Genomic DNA, 27,819 nt, shown 5'->3' with positions numbered 1-27,819 from the left:
CAGAGTTAATAGGCCTTAAAAGTGCATAACTTGTCTGGAATATGCACCATCATAATAAATAACTCCTTATAACAGGTTGGATTCAGACCTGCCCTTTCCCAGGAGGCAATATTCACTAATTACACCTTCTGCACGTTGCTCTCAGTGCCAACTCCCATGCTGTTCCTAGATTGTCCCCCAACACTTGAGCAGAGATTTTTAGGGGACACAGGGGGCTGCAAGGGGAAAGGAGGGGAATATCTGAAAATCCCCTCCCCCATTTCTGTCAGCAGGACAACATGGAGAATAGTGTGGGAGTAGTTCTGCGCACACATAGTGGGTCCAACCCAATAATAACACTAAAGTGTCAATCACTGCTGAGACAGAGAAGACAGCTCCTCAAAAATGAGTATTACTATTCAACAAAAGAATGAGCACGTTTGTAGCCAGTTCATTGCCCTAGCGACCAAATGATTTAATCCTTTCAGCCTCAACTATGGTTTTAGAAGGTGCTTTTGTCTTCACTGTAACTTTTCGGGTTACTGTGCTGGTTAGCAAATAATTGTTTCAAAGGAATTGCGACAATTTATATATAAATGGGAGCTTTAAGTTATCCCTAACTCTGTTACTAAACCAGAGGGGTCAGGGGGACATGCAGCCCTGAGAATTAATAAAAGGAACACATAATAAATGCATGCAAGTATTAACAACAAATGCAACCAGCTGGACATAGCAAGTGTAGCAAGGCTTAGCAGACAGGAGACATGTGGTGTTAGAAAACACATTGCAATGAAGTAAAATATTAACCCCAGAGAAAAAGGGGATGTGGACAATGGGGAAGGGAAAGAATGGAGGGGCAATACCATTCTTTATTGCCTCACTTATCAAGTTGGATAAATATATACATATACATTTACAGCAGGTTACTTACATTAGCAGGAACAGGAAAATTTAGTCAACAGGAAAATGAAATAAACAAATGAGTCATTAGTGTAGAATTTCAGTTCAAAAGCACTGGAGATCAGTGAAAACATTCAACTCAAACAAAAGAATAACAGAAGAACCCTCAGAAAAATCTCACACCTGGTGATCACATGCCTGTTATCTAAAACAGATGAAGACCCGTGAGAGAGGTAGGGAAGGGGTCAAAACTAACATTTAGTTTCAGACTATATCAGGCTATCACCTGAAGCATCTCTCAAGGCTGAGCTCAGATGACGGGTCCCTGGCCCCTGCTCACACAATTCTGTACTGAACTGGGGCCCCCAGTGTATTCATTTGAAAACAGATGTAGGTGGTCCCAGTGATTGTGTGTGTGTGTGTGTGTGTATCTACACCTGCCCAATGACATGGTGAGTGGGCATATACCAGGATTCCCACCTCCTTCATTCACCCAAGGCATGTGTAGGAAGCAAAAGGTGTGGATAAGCTAACCAATGGATGGGTTTTCAAATGTGTACAGTCATACCTCGGGTTACAGACACTTCAAGTTGTGTTTTTTCAGGTTACAGACCCACCGAAAGTACTGGAATGGGTTGCTTCCGGGTTTCGAAGGTTGTGCATGCACAGAAGTGCTAAATCGCGCTTTGCGCATGCACAGAAGTGCCAAATCGCAACCCGCGTGTGCACAGACACGCCGCTGCGGGTTGCGAACATGCATCCTGCACGGATCACATTCGCAACCCGAGCGTCCACTGTATCAAGTAACTTTGTGGAAGGTAAGATGTAGAATTAATCAAGACTGAAAGCAGCATGTTGAGGATTAGCATGAACGACTCCGGACTGAGAAAAACTACACCTCTGTGCTGCACATAGGTTTAACTGAACCTGGGCTCCACTGAAAGTTAGTCATGCCTATCAAGGGTCAGCATAGCCAGGTATCCGGGGTCAACCTTAATCTGCTGAAGTGAAGAGCTATGTTCACTAATAGAGGAGTGCCCCTGGAGGGTGTCTTGCCCAATGGCCTCCAAAACCTGGAGGCAGCACTAGTCATGACTGCGTAAAGCCCCATTAATTTCAGTGGGGAATTAACTACAACTCACTCAGTCTGGATCGAGCACAATGACTGCCATAGGTGCTGGAAGGCTGCAGCTTATGCATGGTACTCTTAATCTTCAGGAAGCTGGTTAAAGACAGTGTGGGGAACCTATAAGTCTGAACTACAACTCTCATCATCCCTCACCATTGCCCATGCTTGTAGGGGCTGATGGGAGTTGCAGTTCAGCAGTTCAACATCCAGAGGTCCAAAGGTTCACCTCCAGTGTGAAAGTCTCCCCTCAGATGGTTAAACCAGAATATATGAGCTGGAATGGCCTGGTTCAAATGCCAGCTGAGCCGTGAACTTAACATAGATGGCCTTAGGCATGTCACTACCTTAGCTTTAGCCACAATACCTTTAATAAGGATGGAAATATTGTTCTATCTATCTAATGGAATTGTTGCAGGCATTACTGAGAATAATCTATGAGAAGCACTTGAGCACTTAGGCAAAAGTGCTACAGGAGTACTAAGTGCCATTAAGTATGATTATTATCAAGAGCAAGAGACAGCCACAGATGCTTATCGCTGGATTTTAGTGGAATAAGAAGTCATGACATTTTTTAAAGAGCTAATCTTACTAAGGAAGCCTCTCTCGGGTGAAGCACATTATTAAAAGCAACACAGAAGCATCAATGCAGTTGCTACGGAACTTGCTTGAGGAGCCCCAATGAGACTGAGGAATGAGCATTGAAGTACCTGGGAGGATATACAAGGATGAAGGCTGTACTCTACGTATAGAGGGATCAAGGTTCTGGGTTCTGGACCCAGGAAGACTTGGCTGTGGCTGGATGAATCTGTCAATTTTGGCTTCTCTCAGTTTCAGTTTCTCATTTTTCCAATCTTAAGTTCCTTGTACATCAGTTTGCAATTTTCTTTAAAGTCCTCATGAAAACTCACTGCAAATTTCTCCTAACACACACATTTTACAAACGTTTCCCCTAATGTGCACATTTTTACCAAGCAGTTTTCACTAGCATAATGCATTTTTGAATGTTATTTTGACTGATATATGTATTTTTATGTACACTGTATCCTAGTAAATGCATTTTTGTACACATTACTTGGCTGGAGAAGTGCCCTGCAAATTTCAGACATATATGAAATTCAAAAGATGGCTGTGTTTCAGTCCTTGTACTGTTTTGGAAAGTGCAAATTAAATAAGTTTTCATTTAAATGCAACCTGAATCATATTCCTCCTCCATCACCAACTGCAGCTTAACTGCAAACACAGCACATTACTCTTTTGCTTGTAGCAAGTCCTCTGGCTCTATTGCTTCAAACTGATTCTCTTTGCCCCTTGAGATTATACATCAGCACCAAGCCATGGGTACCAAGGAAACCAGGGTGCTGCTTGCATAAATCTCAGCAGGATGAGATGGAACTTCTCAGGTGGAGAAGATGGGAAAGCCTGGAAGGGAGATCTGAAGGACAGGCAGGCACAGAGACTGGTGAACAGGCAAAGAGGATGGGATGTGCTGAGGCTTGGAATGTATTTGAAGAGTTTTGTAGAAGGGAATGGGGGAAAGAATCTGTCCGTTGCTTAAAGAAAATACCCAGACCTGACCCATAAGCATTTATAGCCAAGTCAGGCTGGGGGAACAAATGTGCTGCCTCCGTGAGTGGAGTTGGGACCTAGGAGAACAATGCCGTTGTTTCCACCAACTCGCTGCAGTCTCAAGTGGATTCACCACACGGTACACTGAAACACAGGTTTCAAGGTTGAGTAGAGTGTTGAGCACATATTGCATTTTACCCCTTGGCTGTTCCACTAAGAGGTAAGCTGCTGTATACCCTGGAGTAGTCCTTTCTAGGAGGTCATTCCCCAGGAGGAAGCAAGCATCTGTCATGGGTAGCTACAACCTTCTAGAGTAAAGTGGGGCAGGGGGAACGAGAATTACTTCAGGTAAAAGTGCTACAGAAATATATAATGTCCTCTTCTGGATAATTATCAAATAGGTAGAAGTCCTGTCCTTTTTCCTTCTGAGCACCCTGGTCCAGGGATTTCCAAACTGTGGTCTGTGGACCATCAGTAGTCCACCAGCTTCACCCAGGTGGTCTGCGGAGTGTCTGCAGATTTGTGGTTGAAGGTGGGAGATTGCACATCTATAGCACTGAATATTCAAATTGATTTTTTTATTGTACTTTTATTGTAATGTTTTTGTTGTACTTTTATTGCTTCTTTCATTTCTTAGAATTCAGATTGTAATACAATATAAGAAATTACAATTGGTACAATGGGCAGAAACATCATTAAGTGGTCTGCCAAGAGGCTCAGCAATTTTCAAGTGGTCCATGGGTGGTGCTGGAGTTTGGGAACCACTGCCCCAATTGTTTTGGGTAAGTTGTATCAGACAAAGTGGGCTCTAGCCCAGGGAAATCTATGGTACAACAAGTCTGTTAATCTTTTAGAGTGCCACACATCTCTGTGTTGTTTTTGCCGAAATAGATAAATGCCACCCTCTGGAATGTGAATAAGTTGTTGAAGCAGCTGACCTCTATTCCACACAATCCCATGCCCTAACGTATTTAATCACTATGTGGTTTCTATTGACTAGCTAGAAATCAAAGCCAATCTGTGGACCATCACAATAAAAACCAGGGGGTCCAGCCACCATGTTATTACTGTCAAAACATGGGCATTAGCAGCAAAGGTACAAATCTTCTCTTCTTGCGTAGAAGGCTTGTCTCTGAAATTGGATTTTCCTCTGGGTGAAAAGCTCTCTATATATGAGAATCCAGTAATAGAAGCTTTTATGTTTTTCCAGTCGAAGCTCTTGGAAGCAATAAAAGTTACAAGCTTCAAAGGCCGCTCAGCAGTCTGTGAACCTCCCTTTTATCTGCACCCTCAAGTAATAGAATTCCCACCACCAGGATGTAGAATACATTGGGTAGAGAGCAGGTGTTCTTTGTTAGAAAATAATCAGACCTTGCACTCATACACTGGAGAAGATTAAGGTGAGATCTGAGGCCCACTGACCCCAGAGAGGTGTTAACCAAGGACCTGGGCAGCTTTGCTGGAGGCTGTGCTCAAAGCTACAAGTAGGGCATGTTTCAGCAGCCAGGGCAACAGAAAGATGTGGCATATTTCAGCTAGCAGCAAAAAGGCTGCCTGGAGGCACTTAGTTGTGCAGAGGAGAGGTCAAATGAAGGCAAGCTATTGTGCAGCTTTAACATGGCAAATAGCTTCATTCTGGCTCAGTTTGCACAGTGCTCTTACAAAGGACAATGCTAGATGGATACTCACGCTGTATTAACATTCCCCCTTGAGTGAAAAAACCGAAGCAAGGAAGACAAAAACTAAGAACAGACCTTTTGGCATTCTCACTGCTTGAACCCTTACAGAAAAAGCTAACGATAACTGTTGTGTGAAAGCTTTTCTTTTCCGTAAAGAGGAGGAGATAGATAGATAGATGATCGACAGATAGATAGATGATATGGAAATCTTTCAGGATAAAAAAAAACAGGGTCGGAAATATAGTCTTCCATGCAGCGTTAGTTTAAATGGGAAAAAGAGAAGGGGAGAACGAAAGAAAAAGATGCAGTTCCTTTTCTAAACAGTTTTTTAAAAAATGCCTACTTTTCTTCCTACAAGTGTTGAGACTGTCTGTATATGGTGAGAGCCATCTCTCAATGTCCGCTTCGAAAATTCAAACACTTCGTAGTACCACCTAATGCACCAGTCTCTTGGCTGTTACTTTCCCCACTCAGGAATTGCTGGTAACTTCACAGACAAGCCTGTGAAAGGCAGCATATCTTGCACAGCTGGGTGCCAGTAATTGCTTCTGAGGACACAACATGATACCAAAGTGCCAGAACACTTGCTCCACACTGGAATCCAGCACTCTTATGGATGCTTCAGTTTTCCTGCTGTTCCTCACTCAGCGGCCACACATTAATGCTGAAACAAACGTTCTGTTTGGTGCCTTATTAAAATAGTTTCCAGGCTTTCCACCACTCGTATGGACTTGTCAAGGGATTCCTGCACACCTGCACCAGAACCCCAGCATGTTGCAAACGAGTCTTTTGCATGTTCTTAGGTGCAAGAGAGCCGTTGCCAGGCATGTTGGGCCTTTTTGAGGCTCTGTGCATGGCCTCCTGGAATACATAAAATGCTCTGCTGTAGCTGTATATTGCTAAGCTGTCTTTTAGAGACGACTGTCTCCTATTACTGATGTTCTCCAGGGTCCTCCAGAATGCAGCATGAAAAACAATGCTATCGTAAGTCCCAAGGCGGTGCTATATATAATACATCTGGGAGCATATATCTGCATGAATGATCTATGTGGCCACAAGGGCATGTCAGTCAGGGAAGAAACAGCGTGTCTGTGAGCCAGCTTCCATTCAAGAAATAAGCCTGAGATTCCAAGAGAAGCCAGTAAGCACCTGTGGGAATCTTGAGGTGCATCACTACAAGTGTGGCCGTACCTGAGAGCAAGAATGCCAGCAAGACGGGTGATATAGGGCATTTTCCCTTCCAGTGGCCCAACTTTGGAATGCTTGCCAGGTGCAAAGAGAGAATTGCCTGGTGCAAAATCTCTCTTTTCAGCAGCAGCTAAAGACCTTTTTTATTCACACAGGTATTCCTAGTTTGTGCAGCTTGCATTACTTGTTTTAATCTATCTCTTGTTTCCGTCACATGCTGGTTATATTGTACCTTCTATTGACTTGATTGTTGATTTAAATTGGTGTGAACCATTCCGAGAGGCTTTCACTCGAAGAGTGGCCTATTAATAATCTAAAATAAATAAATAAACCACAGCAAAGCTGCAGGCACAGACATTAGGATCCGTGTTAGCATCATGTGAACATGTGTGCTAGGGCAAAGGTGGATAACCCTCCCCCCACCCGGTCTTTGGGGCTCCATGTGGTCATCCCAGCATCTCTGAACTCTCTGTAGGCTAGATTCCCTTCCTAGCACATGCCCCTCATGAGCCATGCCCTGTGTCCTCCTTGAGTGCTTTTGCTTGGCTGGAATTGACCTGCTAGCTAGATGGATGATGAAGAGATATATCTGATAGTCTTGAGTTCTGCATATCTGGCAGGTAGCCTACCATACAACTGCAAGAGTTGCATCCATTGCTCCACTCCCTTTTGATTCTGGCCATGCCCAACACTGGCTTGCGGACCCTGGAAGCTTCTCTACAACTGAGCATGGCCTTCAGGCTGAAAAGGGCTCCTTGCCCTCACGCTGGGGTAATTTTGAAAAGGCTTAGCTGTGTCAGATGTGATTGGGTTGCATCCAGCTATGTTTTACTCAAACCACTAAAATTCATAAACCTAAATTAGTCATGTCCATTGATTTCAGTGGGTCTACTCTGAGTAGGGCTAACATTAGCTACAATTCTCAGAGAGTAGTGAAAGAAAAAAAGAAAGAACTGGAAAATATTATATAATTCTGCTTGAGACTGTGGGAGCTGGCTAACATACCCTCTGTTTCTGATGTTCAGGCATGAGCACCATTGTTCTTGGAACCAAAACTGCCTCTCTCTCTCTCTCTCTCTCTCTCTCCAGTTCTAGTTACAGGTAGGTAGCTGTGTTGGTCTGCCATAGTTGAATCAAAATATAAAAAATCCTTCCAGTAGCACCCAGTAGATACCTAGTATATTAAGAAGTGTGCATGCACACGAAAGCTCATACCAATAACAAACTTAGTTGGTCTCTAAGGTGGTACTGGAAGGAATTTTTTTTATTTTGTTTCTCTCTCACACACCCACACACCTCACAACCACCCACATCAAAACAGCCCAGTTGAAAACTGAGCATACTCAGTTGCCACAGAATGGTGATTGGCTCTTGGGCAAGGACCAGGACATAAAAATGGAACAGAATGCCCTGTCATGAAGGAGAGCATAGCTGCATGACTTGGGGCAGAAAAGAGGAGTGTTCCCCATCACAACATTTTGTTGCAGGTGCCAGTTGTCAACGTATGGAGAAACACTATCAGAGAACAATATTTCTCGTCAAGCTTTTGTCCAGCTCCTGTCTGCTTAGCCTTACCTTTCCACAGCAATGGCAATGAAGGGTCATCACAGCTAATGTCAAAAGATTCATTACCATCTTCCAGTTCGCTGTTGACAGTGTTGCCATTGCCAACATTCATGCTTTTGATAGTAAAGAACTTCTGCATCTTCACATTGTACCTAGATGGATAGAGGGAGAAAAATGTTAACATTCTAATGGCAGATAGTTAACTTCCAGCAATCTTTTCTATGGCACTTTGCAGTGCTTGTTACCACTGTGAAAAGGGTAGGTTGAGACACAGCTATTTGCCAAAGGCCACCCAGGGAACATCACTGGATGATGAATGCAATACACTTTGGCCGTGATCCAGCCAAAATTAATCAGTTTTACACAGCATTGATTTTCAAGTGCAGAACTAAGAGCATGCCTATATATCTCCCGCTAAATGCAATGGAGTCTAAAAGTACATATGCTTCAGCTGGATCATGACTTATGCCTTTTATGGGTACACATACAAACAAAAGGTATGCATGCAACAATTGTGTATATTACACAGGTATAAAAGCCATGTAATATACATGGTGCATTGCTACATGAACACACACTATTACTAACTTCCTATAGCACCTCTCCACATTTCAGTCAAGGTTCTCTCCCAGTTCCAGCCCTAACTGGAGGTGCAGCAGAATTGTACCTAGGACCTACTGCATCCAAAGCAGCTACTCTACTACTGGGCTAAGAGCCTTCCCTCAAACAAGGCACAATCCCTGGTTCAGATGTAATGGTTTGCTTTCTCTGCATGCAAGTGGGTAGAACAGAGCCCTTTTATGTGTGATCATGGCAAACCATTAACTATTGTTCAACATGGCATGCAAACATGACCATTGTCTACTTCTGCTCTATGAAATGAAAAAGATGAACAGCAACAGAAGAAGAAGAAGAGAGAGAGAGAACATCTCCCATACACATCAGACTTTTGATCTTTCTCAAGATCAAACCTTTCTCCTACTGCAAGTCATGTATTTACTTACACTGGGTTATAAGTAAAGGTAAAGGGACCCCTGACCATTAGGTCCAGTCGTGGCCGACTCTGGGGTTGTGGCGCTCATCTTCCTTTATTGGCTGAGGGAGCCAGTGTACAGCTTCTGGGTCATGTGGCCAGCATGACTAAGCCGCTTCTGGTGAACCAGAGCAGCGCACGGAAACGCTGTTTACCTTCTCGCTGGAGCGGTACCTATTTATCTACTTGCACTTTGACGTGCTTTCGAACTGCTAGGTTGGCAGGAGCAGGGACCGAGCAACGGGAGCTAACCCATTCGCGGGGATTCAAACCACCGACCTTATGATCGGCAAGTCCTAGGCTCTGTGGTTTAACCCACAGTGCCACCTGTGCTGGGTTATATCTAATAGTAAAAAAAGTAAAAGGTAAAGGACCCCTGGGTGGCTAAGTCCAGTCAAAGGCAACTATGGGGTGTGGCACTCATCTCGCTTCAGGCCAAGGGAACCAGCATTTGTCCACAGACAGCTTTCCGGGTCATGTGGCCAGCAGGACTAAACCGCATCTGGTGCAACAGGACACCTTGATGAGTGCCAGAGTGCATGGAAACACCATTTAGCTCCCCGCCACAGTGGTACCTATTTATCTACTTGCATTGCCATGCTTTCAAACTCCTAGGTTGGCAGGAACTGGGACAAAGCAATGGGAGCTCAACCTGTCGCATGGATTCGAACCACCGACCTTCCGATCAGCAAGCCCAAGAGGCTCAGTGGTTTAGACCACAGCGCCATCCACTCCTTCCACTGATGAAAGGTTCTTTGATCTAGAGGATGCCTTTTATCAGTGAAACAGCCCAGGAGGCCATTTTTACCAAATCCCCTTCCCCCTTGCAATCTGCACACCACACCAAATCACCTCCCATGCTGTTCTAGAGGCTCCCCTAAGTTGGAATGGGTGAATCCATCAGTTTTGGTTCCTCTCAGCTTCTCATTTTTCCAGTCTTAGGTTCAGTTTTCCACATTTCCATAGCAGCTTGTTGTGCATATTTGTACAGAGTGGATGGCTGGAAAACTGCATTGCATATTTCAGAGAAGTGTAAATGTCAAAGGATGGCTGTTTTTAAGTTTCCATTTGTTTCAGAATTGGATAGGTTTGCCTTCAAATGCAAACTGAATCAAATTTCTTCCCCACCCCTACCAGCAATCATTTGGAGTAGATTTGCAGGGGAGGGTTTGGTTAGCTTAAGGAGACAATGGAAGGCAAGAAACCCACTTTCCATATTAGTATTTCTTCTTAGTTGCAACTCCCTTCAGTACTACGGCAGCCTCCACAGGGCCAAACTGCTAACTCTCTGTGCTTTTTTGCACACAATATATATCCAGACAAAAATCTATCCAGCCTGGGGAATGTTACAGCAATAAAAGGAAAAGGTGATGTTATCTGAGTAATCATTAGGCATGCATTAAATCACAATGCACCCCCAGATTAACAATAGCCAAACACAATTAAAGATCAGTGGGAGAAAAGAAAAGTACTTACTTCATGATAAGTATATAGAACGAATACATAATGATGAGCACAAGACTTTCCCACCTCAAAGAAATAAAAAGAAGGAAATTAGTAAAGTACCAGGTGCAATTAGAAGTGCTGTCACTAGGCCACAAAGCGTACTTTTCTTGGGAAAGCACCACTGATACCACTGTGAGCAATTATTTTCTGCCTTTTGTGCATGCAGGGCTCCCATCGTTCATGCAAACAGATTTGCCTCTTTGGGGCTTTTTGTTGCGGGAAGCAATTCGTAAATTTAATAAGCTAACTAAACTAACTATTGTCATGGGCAAAAGCTCTTTGCTCCCCCTTTCCCTTTGCACCTCGTCTCATTATCTGCATTATTTGGAAGTTCGGATCCCAATTTGTTCATAATTACTTTTTTTGGCTTGTTGGGACTTTCATCTCTTTAGCCTCTTCTCATGCCATCCTTTCTGCTTTCAGCTCCATTTTCTCTGTTGCCCAGTGTTACCTTCTGAACTGGCATTCTCTAGGTCTAACAGCCTCTGCCACTCTGCTTGCCAAACCATTTCCCTCTCCTGAGACACCTTTCTTCAGCAAAGACTTCCCTGAAACACTGTAGCATCACTTTATTCATTTATCTAATGCTACGTGACCTTCACCAGCCCCTTCACCCCGGCTAACCATTCACTTATTTCAATCATCGGAACTGCAATGACAGAATGGGCTCAAGCCAGGGGTCTCTCTCTTGTCATATGGCCCAAAATACTTAAGAAAGGGTTGCATTCTAATCCTCAATCCACGTGTAAGAAATAAGAACCACAGCTTACCATACAATTTTCTCATCATAGATAAACTAAAAGGGGGGAGAAAGGAGAGGAAAGAAGAATTATATTTCTCTAGCACAATTTAACGAATTTCCAGTACATTACACAGCACATGAAAAGGTTTAACAGAGGCAGATATTAAGGTCTGGCATAGAATGGTTTCTGGGCAGAAAATGACTTTCACTCTCAACCACTTCAAATGTTTGATACTGTATAACTGTTGTGGCAGTCAAGGCCAAATTCAACACCACATCTATACTGGGTGTTTGTGGCAAAATAAGGTGGCAATTATATTGTACGGATGCAGATAGTGCCTTAGGTTTAACAGCACTGAGGTGGTGGGGAGTAAATGAAATATTACACACAGGTTTATCATGAAGCCCTGGCATTCCCCCCCCCCCCATTTTTTCAAACATATTTTTATTAAAGATTTCTTGGTTTACAAAAGTATGTGGAATGTCTCTTTATTGTTTCCCTGTTTAGGGAAGTTTTTTAATGACTAATAATAATAATTTATTATTTATACCCCGCCCATCTGGCTGGGTTTCCCCAGCCACTCTGGGCGGCTTCCAACAGAATAATAAAATACAATAACCTATTAAACATTAAAAGCTTCCCTAAACAGGGCTGCCTTCAGATGACTTCTGAAAGTCTAAAAGTCTGGTAGTTGTTTTTCTCTTTGACATCTGGTGGGAGGACATTCCACAGGGCAGGCGCCACTACCAAGAAGGCCCTCTGCCTGGTTCCCTGTAACTTGGCTTCTTGCAGAGAGGGAACCACCAGAAGGCCCTTGGCACTGGACCTCAGTGTCCAGGCAGAACGATGGGGGTGGAGACACTCCTTCAGGTATACTGGACCGAGGCCTGATGACTGATGTTTTAATGTATTTTTAATCTCCTGTTGGAGGCCGCCCAGAGTGGCTGGGGGGACCCTGCCACATGAGCAGGGTATAAGTAATAAGTTGTTGTTGTTACATTTTCTACAGATCAGTTTCACTTGTGGAGACATTTAGTGCTACATTAGGAAGAAAAGGGGGAAAGAGGTGGAGGGGGGGGCATGGTGAATGGGGGTGGGGTCGGGTGGCAATGTTTCTATTCTACTTGACGTATGTATTATTTTTTAAATAAAAAGTGGCCCTGGGAAGACTGTAGTTTTGAGTAGCAATACTGCAGGTTGCTTTACTCAACCATTTCTAAACTGGCCTCCCAACTTCTTCCCCACTCCTGTTGGAATCCAGAAATATGTTTTTAATATTGGTTTTTCACCTTGGGGGGGGGAAAGTTAAGACCTTGTTCGTGCATTTGCATGCAGTTCTCCCCTACAACAGAATGCAGTTCCCTGCTCCGGGAACATTGTGAGAATGGCAGTTAGACCCAGCCAGCCAGAGCTACTTGAAGCATCGTTGCTCCCTCTACCACTGTCAGGTACTGTAAGCTCATCTGGGTTAATCAAAGTGCCACCAGAGACCATCTTGCCCAGGTCCCTCTCAAACATGGAGCCAGCAATGATGGATTGCATGGGGCTTGAACACTGCACTCCCCTAGGTAACATCATAAGTGGGAGGACTTCCAGTTCCAGTTGAGGATGGGAACGGCAGCTAGATTCACAGCTCAGTAGTTTTTTGAGCTTTGAAATTTAGTTTTAAATTTAGTTTTAAGCATCATAAGTGACCTCATCTACTGATTATCATAAGAAATCCTAAAACAAACAAGAACTTTCTGGTGGCAACAGCACGTCTCAAATTCAGGCTCTTCACAACTCCATGGAGGAGCAGGTCAAAAATGGAAACTTACCGCGATAAGCACGATCACAGAAAGGGTATAGTAGACAGAGTCCCTGAACACAGACCACCAGGTGAGACGGACCACCTGGAAAGAGGACAGAGTTACTCCAGAATTACTCCTTAGCCATCCTTTCATCTTAGGGTTTTAAAGGACTGATTCTGAAAATACCTGGTTGTATAGTAGCTTTACTATACATGAGCAATGCTAATGAACAAAGCGCCGGTTCACATATGCAAGCACATCTCTCTGTTTGCTCATCACATATGACTTAGGACAAGATAGCCAACCTGGTCCTCTCCAAATGCTGTTTGATGCCAACTCCCATCATTTCTGACCATTGGCCAAACTGGCTGTGGAGGATGGGAATTGTAGTCATACAACATCTGGAGGGCACCATGTTAATGTAGTAAGAACCGTGCTAATACAGTCTATGAGCTATTTCAATGCAATCCTGCCCACCCAACACAACATGCATGGTCTCTTATCTTCTTTTGCTATCAGAGCAGCATAGGCAAGCTTTTCAACAGGAACTGTCTCCCCCCGCCCAAGGCTATCAATGGCTACTAGTCATGGCTATGTAGTGCCACCAGGATCAGAGGCAGTAAGCCTCTTAGTGCCATTTGCTGGGGAACAACATTGGGAGATAGATCTGGGAGATTTCCAGGCATATTGTTGGCCACTGTGGGAAATGGGATGTTGAACTAGATTCAGCAAGGGCTCTTTTTTCTTAAGGGGAGTTCTGGATCTCAAGGGAAAGGGCCAAAATTAGTAGTAGGTAGACCATGCAGAGCCACTGCCAGTTGGGGTAATTAACAAGGAGTCAAATGGACTGATGGTCTGACTCAGTATTAGGCAGCTTCCTATGGTCCTATGTTCTTATGTTTTAAGAACCACACGGGAGACATCAGAAAGCAGTAGCCACATGGGTATTCATCCAGGGTACCCTACCACATAGAATGAAAGCCCTCATACCATAGGATGGGGAAACTGTTGGCCTTCCAGATGTTGCTGAACTACAATGCCCAGCAAGCATGGCCAGTGGCCAGGGATGATGGGAGTTGTAGTTCAGCAACTTCTGGAGGACCAAAGGGTCCCCCACAGCTGCTGTAGGATATTCAGGGCTATTATGGAAGAACTGCTTCACTCTGACGTAAGAAAAATTCTGAACAACACGGTCTTAATTCTGTCTGGTTAAGCACCCACAAGGAAAACAGTTATACAGTGTGATGCTTTGTGGGCATAATTCAAAGTTAAGCACACTTTTAAATCCCACCGACAACCATGGGATATTGAGCATATGCACAAGTCTTTACCAGCGAAAGCAATGGACTTCGAAGTGCTTCATTTTGGCTGGACTGCACCTCTTGTTCATTACAATTTACCATGAAAGTAGAAATATTCAGGTTTGCAAAGTAGAGAAAGGGCTGTGTGCTCAGCTGAATATAAGGAGAAACATTAGGTACTTCTGCTATTCAGATGAGTATTCTAAAGAAGTAATTCTTTAGTAATTACGAAGTATTCTAAAGAACATTCATCTGAATAGCAGAAGTACCTAATGTTCTCCTTATATTCGAATGAGTACACAGTGCTTTTTCTCCATGTCAAAGTTGAATATTTCTACTTGTTTGGTAAACTTTAATGAATGTCCATTAATATTTTAAGAACAGGTGCAACACACACACACACACACACACACACACACGTTCCCAAGGAAGGCCAGTGTCAACAAAGCTGCAGGGGAATATTCTACAGTTCTTTGTGACTCAGCCTGCTGTGTTGGAGAGAGGCACTCTGGAAAGAGGAAGAGCAGATTCTCCCCCAGAGCTGAAAAGCACCTCTGGAGAGAGGGGATTTTCACTGGGATTGTGATGTGGGAGGGAAAGTTTAAAAAATGTATATGCCATAGTCCGTAACCTGCTGCTCCCCTCCAAACCTTATTTAATGTTTTTAAAAGATTTGCTCAAATACAAGTGCGAGTTTAGCATCAGATCCACTTTGGTCAACAGAAACTACAGCAAGCCCAAAACTTATAGCACATTTGTTAAGTCTCTTGTTTCTGTGAATAAGGCCAAAAGAAATACTTCCCTTAAGAGGCAGGACATTAGATATGGCACTACATCACAAGAACTGAAGATATGTCTCCCTCAAGCCAGTATTTTTTAAATAAACAAGTATATTTATATTTGCGCACACACCAGCTGGGTTTGCACATAACACTAAGGCATGGTTTATTTTAACCATGGTTTGTTCAACAAACCACAATAAATCTTACAGTGGAACAAACAAGTCATGGCTTGTTCCTCCAAATCCAGGTGCTGTTGCTCTGTAGCTTGGTGAACACCCGAGCAGAGGTGTCCATGTAAACCATGCCAAAGCAAGACTGTTGGGGTTGGATACACCACCCAACCATAGTTAAATAAGCTATGCTTCATAAACCAACAACAAACCACGGCTTCACAACATGGGTTATTACTAGAAAACAAACCATGGTTAGCCTGCTGGGCTGGGTTCAGATGAAAAAACAAACCACACTTTGGCTAAACAAGCCAGGACACTGTGAAACTACTTCAAGTTGATTCATTTAGGTATCATCAGGAAATGAACAGAGCTTATTATGTTCACAATCACACAATTCCTTTGATTTTTAAATAAGATTTACTCCATATTATATTATCTGATTTACCACCCTATGCAGAAGTAATGGTAAAGAAAATGAAAGAAACCTACTAACCTGTCCAGCAAAAAGTCCACAGACCCCAATAATGCAAAGAATATTGAAAACGGCTGAACCAACAATGGTTCCAACTCCTACATCACCATGAGTGATAAACACACCTAGACAGAGAGAAAGGGAGAAAGAAGGAGGGGGTTAGTAATAGATATGCTAAAAATAACAACTAAATGACACGATCCTTGGGAAGGGCCGTAGTTCAGTGGCAGAGCATCTGCTTTGCATGCAGAAGGTCCCAGGTTCAATACCCACCATCTCCAGGTAGGGCTGGGAGAGATTTGTGCCTGAACCCCTGGAGAGCCTCTGCCAGTCAGTGTAAACAATGCTGATCTTGATGGACCAATGGACTGACTTGGTACATGGCAAATTCTTACGTTCCCAGAAGCTGTGCCAGAGGAGTAGTAGTATGATGAAACATCAACAACAGAAGCTACTTAAAGAGAGGGAGGTCCCCAAAATAATATACATTATACATTATTACGTGGGAGGGGCCAAATGCTGCTTAGAGTGCTGGAAACCCAAGAACAGTAAAGGGAGCATATAGCCCACCAGATTTTGTTGTACTACAACTCCCACCTTCTCCAGCTATTAGCCAACAACATCTGGAAGCATGGAGACGAGGAGCAGCATAAGGATTTGGTTAACAAATGAAGGGGGAGAGGGAAGGGCATAGAATCGAAGCAGGGGAAGCAAGAGGAATGATGCACACAGATTAGCATATGAGTCTAACGAGGAAAGCAGAAAGACAAGACAGTATGTAGAAAAACCGAGAGAAGTCTGCATTTAATGCTAAAGTTCACTTTGGTGCATAATGAAATAGAGACTTGGATGTGAATTTAAGGAAGTTCATGAGGAAAAAGTTTCTCCTTCTCTCAACAGCCACCAGCACCTCCCCCTGTTAGCCAAAAACATCCCAAAAGGGGTGAAGGCCCTCCTGGACATTGTGTGTGGCTGAAGTGTAGCTGACTGTACAAACATAAGTTACACCCATCGTTCTACCCACATTTGCCTCTGGATCTGCCCTCACCAGTTCCCACCCCTGACACAGTGTATGATTACTGTGTGAAGTAGGCTCCCACTTGAACGTCATTAGGATAGTTATTTTGAATACCAGTGGTCCATGCACACATCTGTGTAGTAGCCACCTTAGCACCCTTTCCTTTGGAAAACTGGTGCATATGAACACTATAAAGGAGATTCCTTACCTATGACAGATGCAAATAACTCTGGGGTTGAGCTTCCTGCAGCCATAAATGTGGCTCCTGCAACATCTTCGCTCAGATGTAGTTTCTGAAAGAAACATTTGGGACCCATTATTTCAGTATGTGATTGGCAGCAATGCTAAATCTTAAAATGCCATTCTTGGCTGACATGGCCTTCAGATGCTGGGGTGAAGCAGACCACAAACAATTAGAACTAAGAATGGAAGGATCTGTCCATTTTGGTTCTCTCAGTTTCACATTTTTCCAATAATAAACACATTTTTTATGATATGCAGTTTTGATTAATGTTTTGCTTCGCATATTGTTTCAGAAAGCGTGACCTTGGTAGATTCAGCTTCAAATAAGACCTGAATCAACCCCCCTCCCCCATTCCTGGTTAGAACAAACAGTCCCGTGTTTGATGTGAAGGATGAAATAATATAGGTTCCATTTTGTCAGGCAGGGATGCAGCTTCTCCCCCTTAAGTCTACCAACTGTGAATGCATAGGTTTTAAAGAGCAAAAATCCTCTATTACGTACCTCACATATTTTTTCTAAAGATGGAACAAAGAAATCATCACACACAATAGCCAAGGCATAGAACATATACAGAGCCTGTGGGTTGGAGAAAAAAACAAGAATATATTACAAAACTTGGTCATAAGTGAAACTCACTTAGTACTGAGTACTGATCCTAATTAAACAAATGAACCCTGAACTCAACTGACAACTGAATCACTTAGAAAGAATGCCCATTACAAGTACCAAGTCTTCGTGGCAGCAGTGGTGATGGTAGGAGCTGGAGTCTAATAAACATTTGTTCTCCATTCCTGTTCTACTGTGTACTCCCTTCCTTCTGCCACTTTTCACCTAGGTCCCCTACCCTTAGCTTTCCTGTCTTCTGTGTCCTCCATCTCCTTATCTGAAATAAGGGTGGAGCGCTGGATTTGGCCAGCAGGCTAGATTCTTAATTCCCACCCCCATGGGTCAACACTGACAGGTCAGTAGAGTGGTCAAAATTCAAAAGGGCTTTCAATAACTGCTGATTAGTGGTTACAGTGAGCGGCTTTGAAGTCTGCTTGCAAGCACAGTTTGGATTCAAACCACACCTGCAAATGGACAGAGTGAGGCTTCTTGACCGGCACTGACAGTGAACCCATCAGCTGCACTAGGGAGCTCCTGATGGCCCTAACACTATGAACAAATAACCAAGATGCGAAAGCTAGGAGCTGTTGTTGTTGTTTAGTCGTTCAGTCGTGTCTGACTCTTCGTGACCCCATGGACCAGAGCACGCCAGGCACTCCTGTCTTCCACTGCCACCCGCAGTTTGGTCAAACTCATGTTTGTAGCTTCGAGAACACTGTCTAACCATCTCGTCCTCTGTAGTCCCCTTCTCCTTGTGCCCTCCATCTTTACCAGCATCAGGGTCTTTTCCAGGGAGTCTTCTCTTCTCATGAGGTGGCCAAAGTATTGGAGCCTCAGCTTCAGGATCTGTCCTTCCAGTGAGCACTCTGGGCTGATTTCCTTAAGAATGGATGCGTTTGATCTTCTTGCAGCCCATGGGACTCTCAAGAGTCTCCTCCAGCACCATAATTCAAAAGCGTCAATTCTTCGGCGATCAGCCTTCTTTATGGTCCAGCTCTCACTTCCATACATCACTACTGGGAAAACCATAGCTTTTACTATATGGACCTTTGTTGGCAAGGTGATATCTCTACTTTTTAAAATGCTGTCTAGGTTTGTCATTGCTTTCCTCCCAAGAAGCAGGCGTCTCTTAATTTCGTGGCTGCTGTCACCATCTGCAGTGATCATGGAGCCCAAGAAAGTAAAATCTCTCACTGCCTCCATTTCTTCCCTTTCTATTTGCCAGGAGGTGGTGGGACCAGTGGCCATGATCTTCGTTTTTTTGATGTTGAGCTTCAGACCATATTTTGCGCTCTCCTCTTTCACCCTCAATAAAAGGTTCTTTAATTCCTCCTCACTTTCTGCCATCAAGGTTGTGTCATCTGCATATCTGAGGTTGTTGATATTTCTTCCAGCAATCTTAATTCCGGCTAGGGATTCATCCAGCCCAGCCTTTCACATGATGAATTCTGCATATAAGTTAAATAAGCAGGGAGGCAAAATACAGCCTTGTCGTACTCCTTTCCCAATTTTGAACCAATCAGTTGTTCCATATCCAGTTCTAACTGTAGCTTCTTGTCCCACATAGAGATTTCTCAGGAGACAGATGAGGTGATCAGGCACTCCCATTTCTTTAAGAACTTGCCATAGTTTGCTGTGGTCGACACAGTCAAAGGCTTTTGCATAGTCAATGAAGCAGAAGTAGATGTCTTTCTGGAAATCTCTAGCTTTCTCCATAATCCAGCGCATGTTTGCAATTTGGTCTCTGGTTCCTCTGCCTCTTCTAAATCCAGCTTGCACTTCTGGGAGTTCTCGGTCCACATACTGCTTGAGCCTTCCTTGTAGAATTTTACGCATAACCTTGCTAGCGTGTGAAATGAGTGCAATTGTGCGGTAGTTGGAGCATTCTTTAGCACTGCCCTTCTTTGGGATTGGGATGTAGACTGACCTTCTCCAATCCTCTGGCCACTGCTGAGTTTTCCAAACTTGCTGGCATATTGAGTGTAGCACCTTAACAGCATCATCTTTTAAAATTTTAAATAGTTCAGCTGGAATACCATCACTTCCACTGGCCTTGTTATTTGCAATGCTTTCTAAGGCCCATTTGACTTCACTCTCCAGGATGTCTGGCTCAAGGTCAGCAACCACACTACCTGGGGTGTACGAGACATCCATATCTTTCTGGTATAATTCCTCTGTGTATTCTTGCCACCTCTTCTTGATGTCTTCTGCTTCTGTTAGATCCTTACCACTTTTGTCCTTTATTATGGTAATCTTTGTACAAAATGTTCCTTTCATATCTCCAATTTTCTTGAACAGATCTCTGGTTCTTCCCATTCTGTTGTTTTCCTCTATTTCTTTGCATTGCTCGTTTAAGAAGGCCTTCTTGTCTCTCCTTGCTATTTTTTGGAATTCTGCATTCAATTTCCTGTATCTTTCTCTATCTCCCTCGCATTTTGCTTGCCTTCTCTCCCCCGCTATTTGTAAGGCCTCATTGGACAGCCACTTTGCTTTCTTGCATTTCCTTTTCATTGGGATGGTTTTCGTTGCTGCCTCCTGTATAATGTTGCGAGCCTCCATCCATAGTTCTTCAGGCACTCAGTCCAGCAAATCTAAATCCTTAAACCTGTTCCTCACTTCCACTGTGTATTCATAAGGGATTTGATTTAGATTGTATCTTACTGGCCCCGTGGTATTTCCTACTTTCTTCAGTTTAAGCTTGAATTTTGAATTTTGCTATAAGAAGCTGATGATCTGAGCCACAGTCCACTCCAGGTCTTGTTTTTGCTGACTGTATAGAGCTTCTCCATCTTTGGCTGCAGAGAATATAATCAATCTGATTTCGATGCTGCCCATCTGGTGATGTCCATGTGTAGAGTCGTCTCTTGTGTTGTTGGAAAAGAGTGTTTGTGATGACCAGCTTGTTCTCTTGACAGAACTCTATTAGCCTTTGCCCTGCTTCGTTTTGAATTCCAAGACCAAATTTGCCAGTTGTTCCTTTTATCTCTTGATTCCCTACTTTAGCATTCCAATCCCCTATAATGAGAAGAACATCCTTCTTTGGTGTCACTTCTATAACGTGTTGTAAGTCTTCATAGAATTGGTCAATTTCAGTTTCTTCAGCACCAGTAGTTGGTGCATAAACTTGGATTACTGTTATATTAAAAGGTCTGCCTTGGATTCAAATCGAGATCATTCTATCATTTTTGAGATTGCATCCCAGTACAGCTTTCGCCACTCTTTTGTTGACTATGAGGGCCACTCCATTTCTTTTGCGGGTTTCTTGCCCACAGTAGTAGATATGATGGTCATCCGAACTGAATTCGCCCATTCCCGTCCATTTTAGTTCACTGATGCCCAGGATGTCAATGGCACATTAAACCTAGGTTATGGGTGCAACAATGGAATGTCTAGGCACACTTTTTATAGAAAGAAAGAATACAGAGCTGAAAATGAATGAACTGCAGCTAAAATATTATGTTCATTTTTCACATGGTCTAGTTCTGTTTCCCCTGCCTGCCCCCCTAATCTTCTTAAGAGGGTCTCTTCTCCAGTCTTCAGAGAGTAGCTGGAAGTGGGGAAGCAGAAAAAGGTCCTCCTTTCCTTCCACTCTATAGTTTTAATCTGAAATCTTAGGTACTGCACCCAGAGCTCAGAAACTGCTCGCGCTAATGAAATTCCTTGTAGCAACAAATGCCTAGGACTATTGGAGTTTCGAATGCTGAGAACAAACCATTGAAACTGGATCCGAAATGGATGGGTTTCCTGGTCAAGAAGATTGCAATCCTATGAATAACAGTGACCCTACCCTAGGTCCTCCAACTTGTGTGGCTGCTGCACCAAGTAACCAGAAGGGCAAAGCTTCTGAGGACACCTCTCCAGGTCTTAGTATTACATGCCAGATTCATCAACTATCAAATGGTAGGTCAGGGATCTCTTGTTATGGGCTGATTTGGCCCTTAGCAGCAACAGGACCAGGGATGAGGACTTTCGGTTATGGCAACCCAAAGCCTTTTGTGTGGAAGATGGCCCAGAAGGAAAAATGACCTTCAACTTTCTTATGCCCCTTCTTCTTACCTGGTCTGATCAATCCCTGGCCCCATACCTCCCTCTGCTAGTCACAGCAGCAATACGGGGTGCCAAAACACTCTCCCAGTTCTCCTCGCCAAGACAGACCTCTAATCTCCTTTATTATTAAAATAGCAATTTAGCCAGAGGCCATTTGAATCATCCGATTCCTCAAAATACAAACATGAAATTCAGATTTATTCTTTAAAACAGTACAATTGAAAAGAACAATTTGCATTTAAAATGTGAAACCACTGAAGAGGTGGCTTTAAAGCAGAAATGTAAATATAACTGAGCCTGATTATGGATACTGAATTGAATTAGTTCAGAAATTTGTAGAACTGCTGAAGAGAAAAGAGGAGGCTTTATCATAGGCAAGCCATTACTACTTCCTGAAATCGAAAACAGAAATGGGTTTGTAACTTGCAGCCATCTTATAGACCTGGACCCTAAGCGTGCTTTCTGTGAACAGAAGGAGTCCTTCCTTTTTCAAAAGGACCTTCAATCCATTAAATGCTGGTGGAAGGGAGAAGGAGGGTGATTTCTGCTCATACTGCTCCACCCCCCGCATAACCCACCCCCTCCCAGCAAACTGTTTTAGAAGGTCTTCTAACATTAGATTTTGGGGGGCCACAAGAAGCTGCAGAGGGGAGGAGAATCAACAAAAATCACCCCCTTCTGACGGAAGGTGTGTCCAATGAGCAGAAATTGCACCTGAAATGTATGTTAGATGCTAAACAATGAATAAAATAGGTAAGTCCCTTCCCTGAACTACACACAGTCAATTGAATACATGGGTGTTTTGCAGGCATGGAGACTCCAAAGCAAGACCTCCCCCCCACCTGCAAGATCTTCATTATTCAGTTCTACAGAGAGAAGGTTCCACTTGTTCATTACTGTCTCTTCCATTGACAGGAATGGGGATCCAGAATGGGGAGCCACGATGCTGTGTGTGTATTCACACAAGTATACACACAAGGCTTGGGGCTGGTCTTCTTGTTTTAAGAAGCACCATAGGTCTCTTCCTCCTTCTTAGTGCAACCCATCTCACAGCCTGGAAAATGCACCTGCAAGAGTTCTCCTACCATTCATTTATATGGGCCTGCATCTTCCTGTGAAGTCTGTGAGCAGGCCTGTATGTTCAAGAGATCTGTGTTGCATTGCTGTATACAAACCACCTTAAAGTTGCAAATTCTGCACAGGCTGATCTAGGAGAAAGTCTCACCGGACAAAATTTGGCTTATTTCTGACCAATGTGCATAGGATCAGGCTGCATGTGTACTTGGTTGCTTGGAGGGATCCATTTACCAATCTTAGATGAAGAAAACTGGGTTATGCCCAATGGTCTTCTTTCTAGAAAGTTTGCAATGAACCATAAAGAAACAGCCACAACTCCCTAAGGTTGCCACTTGGTGTTTTGTTTATTTTGTCTTGCTGCTCCCTGTATGGGATATTTTGTAGTCCACCTCAATGAAATCTATATATAACAATATAGGATCTATATTTCACAATAATCCACAGCTGCAGGGCATACTGCAGGTTTACTTTTAAAAACTAGGAAAAGGTTGCACCACAATTGTAACAGGTTTTCCTGGAAATATACTGTTATCCTTTTTTCTGAGGGCTAAACTACAATGAATGTTATGAACTGGGGGTCAGTGCACATGGCTATTAATCAGAAGGTTGGTGGTTCGAGCCCACCCAGGGACAGCATTGCAGGGACCAGATGATCCGAGGGGGGGGGGGGGTAATTTCCAACTCTGCAATTCTATGATTCTATGAATGCTTGCAAAATATATTTAAAACTACATGAGGAGAAGTGAAAGGGTTATGTGCTCAGCCCTGCATCTTTGCTCCCAATCAGCTTTTACAATAATAATAATCTCCATCAGACTTCTGTTACATGCATTCGCACGCAACATGTAATTTGGTCCTGAAGCACAAGGAGGATGTAAAGGAGAACTCTCCATGTTTTGCATCAGAATAACCAAAGTTAAAAGGCAAATAAAACAGGATAGAACTGCGCATTATGAGGCTGCTAGAAATAGCAGGCAAGTCTTAAGTTATTCCCTTCAGCTTTCCTAACATGCAGCAAAACTTGTGAGTGTCCTGGCATCATCACACTGAATTTCCCTGCCCTTACCAGCAGAAGCCAATGATACAGGGTGAAGAGATATCCTACCGCATTTCTGTCAACTACTAGCCCATATTAAGTGTCATGTGAGATTCTGCCCTGAGCTTTTTTAGGAGCTGAGGCTCTGTGGACACTCCTACTGCATCGTATCAGGTCAGATGGTTTGTCCATCTAAGCAAGTATTTTCTGTTTTGACTGGCTGTGTGGCTTTTCATAGTCTCCAGGAAGTCTGTCAACTGAAAGCAGAGCTCCATTAAAGAACTTACTCTCTCCAACCCTTCAGGATGAGGTGGGCTATAAATGGAAAGCATATATAAATTAAGGGCATGGGTGGGAATCAGTGTGTCATCTCCCCCCCCCCCCACGATGTTTTTGGACTCCAACTTCCACCAGCCCCAGCTAGGACAATGGTTAGGGATCATTGGGGTCATAGTCCAACAACATCTGCACCCCAAGTTAATAAATAAATCAGTGTCGTGCTTAAGCAAACCATCTGCACAATAACAGCAACATATATGAGAAAAGTTAGGTATACTTACACCAAGAATATGTAGCAATACTGCTCCTTTCTGCCTTTCCTTATTTGTGAATAGATCATCAGGAAATTCATGAATTGCTGAAAGAAAGAAAGAAAAAGGGAACAGGAAAGATTAAATTAGGGTGTCAAAAACAAACAAACAGAAGGGGGGAGGAGTAGCATTATATGCAAATAATGTTGCTCCTCATCATCTCGGGGGGAAATGACAAGTGGGGTGCTGCAGGGTTCTGCCTGGGCCCTGTTGCTGTTCAATGACTTGGATGAAGGAATTCAGGTGATGCAGATGACACCAAATTTGCAGATAATGTCAAACCACAGGGGTAGCAAATGCCACAGAAAACAATATCATGATTCAATATAACCTTAACAGATTGGAGAACTGGGTCCAAACTAACAAAACAAAATTCAGCAGGGACAAATGTAAGGTTCTACACTTAGGCAAGAAAAACCATCAGCACAAATATAAAATGGAAGACACTTGGCTTGCTAGTAGTAGTAGTAGTAATATTAATTACTTTATTTATACCCTGCCCATCTGGCTGGGCTGCCCCAGCCACTCTGGGCTGCTTCCAACACATATAAAAACATAGTAAATGTGAAAAGGATCTAAGGGTCTTAGCAGACAACAAGCTTAACTTGAGTCAAAAGTGTGATGCAGTTGCAAAAAAAAAGCTAATGTTTCTCTAGTCTGTACCAACAGAAGTATAGTGTCCAGATCAAGGGAAGTAATAGTCACTCTCTATTGTGTCTTGGTCAGACCACACCTGGAGTACTGTGTCCAGTTCTGGGTGCCACTATTTAAGAAGGGTATTGACTAGCTGAAAGTGTGCAGAGGAAGGCGACCAAGATGATCAAGGGTCTGGAAACCAAGCCTTATGAGGAACTTGATGGGGTTGGATATGTTTAGCCTGGAAAAGAGGAGAGATGATAGCCACCTTCCATATCTCTAGAGCTGTCACTTGGGAGATGGAGCAAGCTTGTTTTCTCCTGCTCTGGAGGGTCGGACACAAAGCAACAGCTTCAAGTTACAGGAAAGGAGATTCCAATTAAACATTAGGAATAACTTTCAGATAAAAGAGCTGTTTGACAGTGGAACAGAGTCCCTCAGGAGGTGGTAGTTTCTCCTTCACTGGAGGTTTTAAAGCAGAGGTTGGATGGCCATTTGCCATGGATGCTTTAGTTGAGATTCCTGCATTGCAGGGGTTGGACCAGAAGACCCCCCAAGTCCTTTCCAACTCTACAGTTCGATGATTCTGTATGGCAACAGCACTGACGCCATAAAGAAAGCTTAACATTCAGGAAAGGCTAGGATTAGCTGAGTACACTGCAGACGGCAACACTTTCATTCTGTCTCTGGGGAACAAATATTAAACCTCAAATAAATAAATCTCAATCCAATTAATTTTCCTGAAATAGAGATTTTGGCCTCAATACACCACGGAATAATCTGCATGCAGAGAGCATATCTAAGCCAATGCACACATGAGAGGCAACAGGACTGCAGGGAATCCTTTACACCAAGCAGATTTAGGCACACACATAGTGCTTGATCTCCTTTCCATCAACACCAGATAGGACAATACCCAATACTCAATTTGTGCGATAGTAACTTCTGTGGGCTGATTTGCAAGGCTAAAGTGAAAGCCTGTTTTTTTTTTTAATTCTTGCAGCCTCTAAGTGACTGAAGGCCATGGTTCCTACCACATTCCCCAGGATTTTTGAGTGGCTGCAAAAGGATGTTTTGGATGTGCCCCATTTTACTCAGAAAATGAATTTGGTTCAACAGAGCTGAATCAGAAACACGAGCAGCTCTTGGGAACACAGGAAGCTGCCAGGAAGCTGAGTCAGATGATTGGCTCATATAGCTCAGCATTGTCTACACAATGCTTGACAGCATCTCTCCAGGGTTTCAGGCAGGAGGCTCTCCATGACCTACAGGGGAATGAACCTGGGACCTTTTGCATGCAAGGCAGAAGTGCTATCACTGAGCTACAGCCTTTCCCCCGTAGCTCTTTTTAGACTGTCTCCTATGGTCACCCTACAGCATGGATGGGGAACTTAAAAAAACAAATCCAAACTGAGCATTGCAGCTCAGTTGGTAGAGCCCCATTGTTGGGCAGAATATTCATGCATTGCAGGGAGTTGGACTATATGCTCCTCGTAGACCCTTCCAGCGCTACAACTCTATGATTCTAAGAAGGGGAATCAGCTGAGAGCCACATGCCAGTGTGGGGCAAAGGATGTGTCTCTCATCTTTGTACCATTGGCCACATCCCATTCATGCAAAATTTAGGTGCTGGCAAGGGTGTGTCCTGGGGCCCAGACAGAGCGGCCTGGGGGGCTGCATTTTGGGCCCAGGAGGATCCCCACCCTTGCTCTACAGCAGTATTTCCCAAACTTGGGTCCCTAGCTGTTGCTGGACTGCAACTCCCATCATCCCTGACCACTGCTCCTGCTAGCTTGGGATGATGGGAGTTGTAGTCCAACAACAGCTGGGGACCCAAGTTTGAGATGGGAGCTCTCATGATGAAAAATACAAATAACATGGGTTTCCTGCCACTTTCCGTCTCTCAAGGACATGTCCCTAAGTGTGAGCTACCTTCTCTTTCCCTTATCCCATCATGTTCATTTGGGTCTACACTGTCCCTACAGTGAAAACCATGTGGTCAGTTCTTCAAGAATTTGCTGCGCAGAGCTCTTTGATACACTTTAATTGCCCCAACCTAAATTTCTGGAATGCGACTGAATCCCTCCCACAAAACAGAGGCAGTCTGGAGGCAACAGAGCAGGCACAGGAGTCAGCTAACCAAAGTCTTCCCCACTATGGTGAGATAAATTGTATTCCTATTTAAATTAAGGTAATTATTGATAAATATGCATCTAGACACATAAACCAACACTGCACAATGCAAATGTTATGCAAATATTTGTATTCATTTGCAGTGGATAGTTTCCTTTTTCACATTACAAATTGGCCCCTCAAATTTTAACCATGATTCTCAAACCCAATTCAAATTGTGGTTAAAATCTTGGTCTGTTTGCGATAATGATGTGAACGTGCAAATATTTTTTTTTTGGGGGGGGGAGGGAGAGGCCCATTGCATTTTAAATTTCTGGTGCACCTGTAGCAGCAGAAGGGCAACAAACCTGCTTTTCAGAGTGTGTTGCCAAGTACTGCAAATCAGATTTGTTTTGTTTTTTTAAGTCCCAAGCCTGGCTCCTTTAAAAACAGCAGGAACTTCTGAAAACCCAGCCAAAAGGAACTAAATAAAGTTGTGTTAATGCTGCAAACTGCATTAAAGGACTGAATTATTCATAATATGTTCAGGAGCATAGCCGATAAATCACTTCAAAATTCAATAGGCAATCAATTGGGAGTAGCACATAAAATGTTGCTTTGATACAGATACAAACCTTCCCAGTTG

At 43.4% G+C, this 27,819-nt stretch overlaps 1 protein-coding gene across 2 annotated transcripts in view; it reads right to left on the bottom strand.

Annotated features, from left to right (window-relative positions):
* Positions 1-27,819, bottom strand: part of SLC24A4 (solute carrier family 24 member 4) — a 104,212-nt gene that overhangs the window by 13,444 nt on the left and 62,949 nt on the right. Inside the window, exons 3-10 of one of the 2 annotated variants that reach the window (XM_083436758.1) lie at positions 24,396-24,472; positions 17,571-17,645; positions 17,034-17,118; positions 15,829-15,932; positions 13,107-13,181; positions 11,317-11,342; positions 10,517-10,570; positions 8,017-8,159 (exon numbers count right to left, since the gene is read on the bottom strand). In XM_083436758.1, the coding sequence (XP_083292884.1) occupies positions 8,017-8,159; positions 10,517-10,570; positions 11,317-11,342; positions 13,107-13,181; positions 15,829-15,932; positions 17,034-17,118; positions 17,571-17,645; positions 24,396-24,472 (639 nt within the window). The remainder of the gene's footprint in view (positions 1-8,016; positions 8,160-10,516; positions 10,571-11,316; positions 11,343-13,106; positions 13,182-15,828; positions 15,933-17,033; positions 17,119-17,570; positions 17,646-24,395; positions 24,473-27,819) is intronic. The other variant, XM_083436759.1, reaches the window with a different exon arrangement.

The sequence above is a fragment of the Podarcis tiliguerta genome (assembly GCF_965153285.1).
Source record: "Podarcis tiliguerta genome assembly, chromosome: 1".
NCBI classification, from domain to species: Eukaryota; Metazoa; Chordata; class Lepidosauria; order Squamata; family Lacertidae; genus Podarcis; species Podarcis tiliguerta.
Note: the sequence above shows the minus strand (reverse complement) of the source record. Positions and strands in the feature narration are given on the sequence as shown.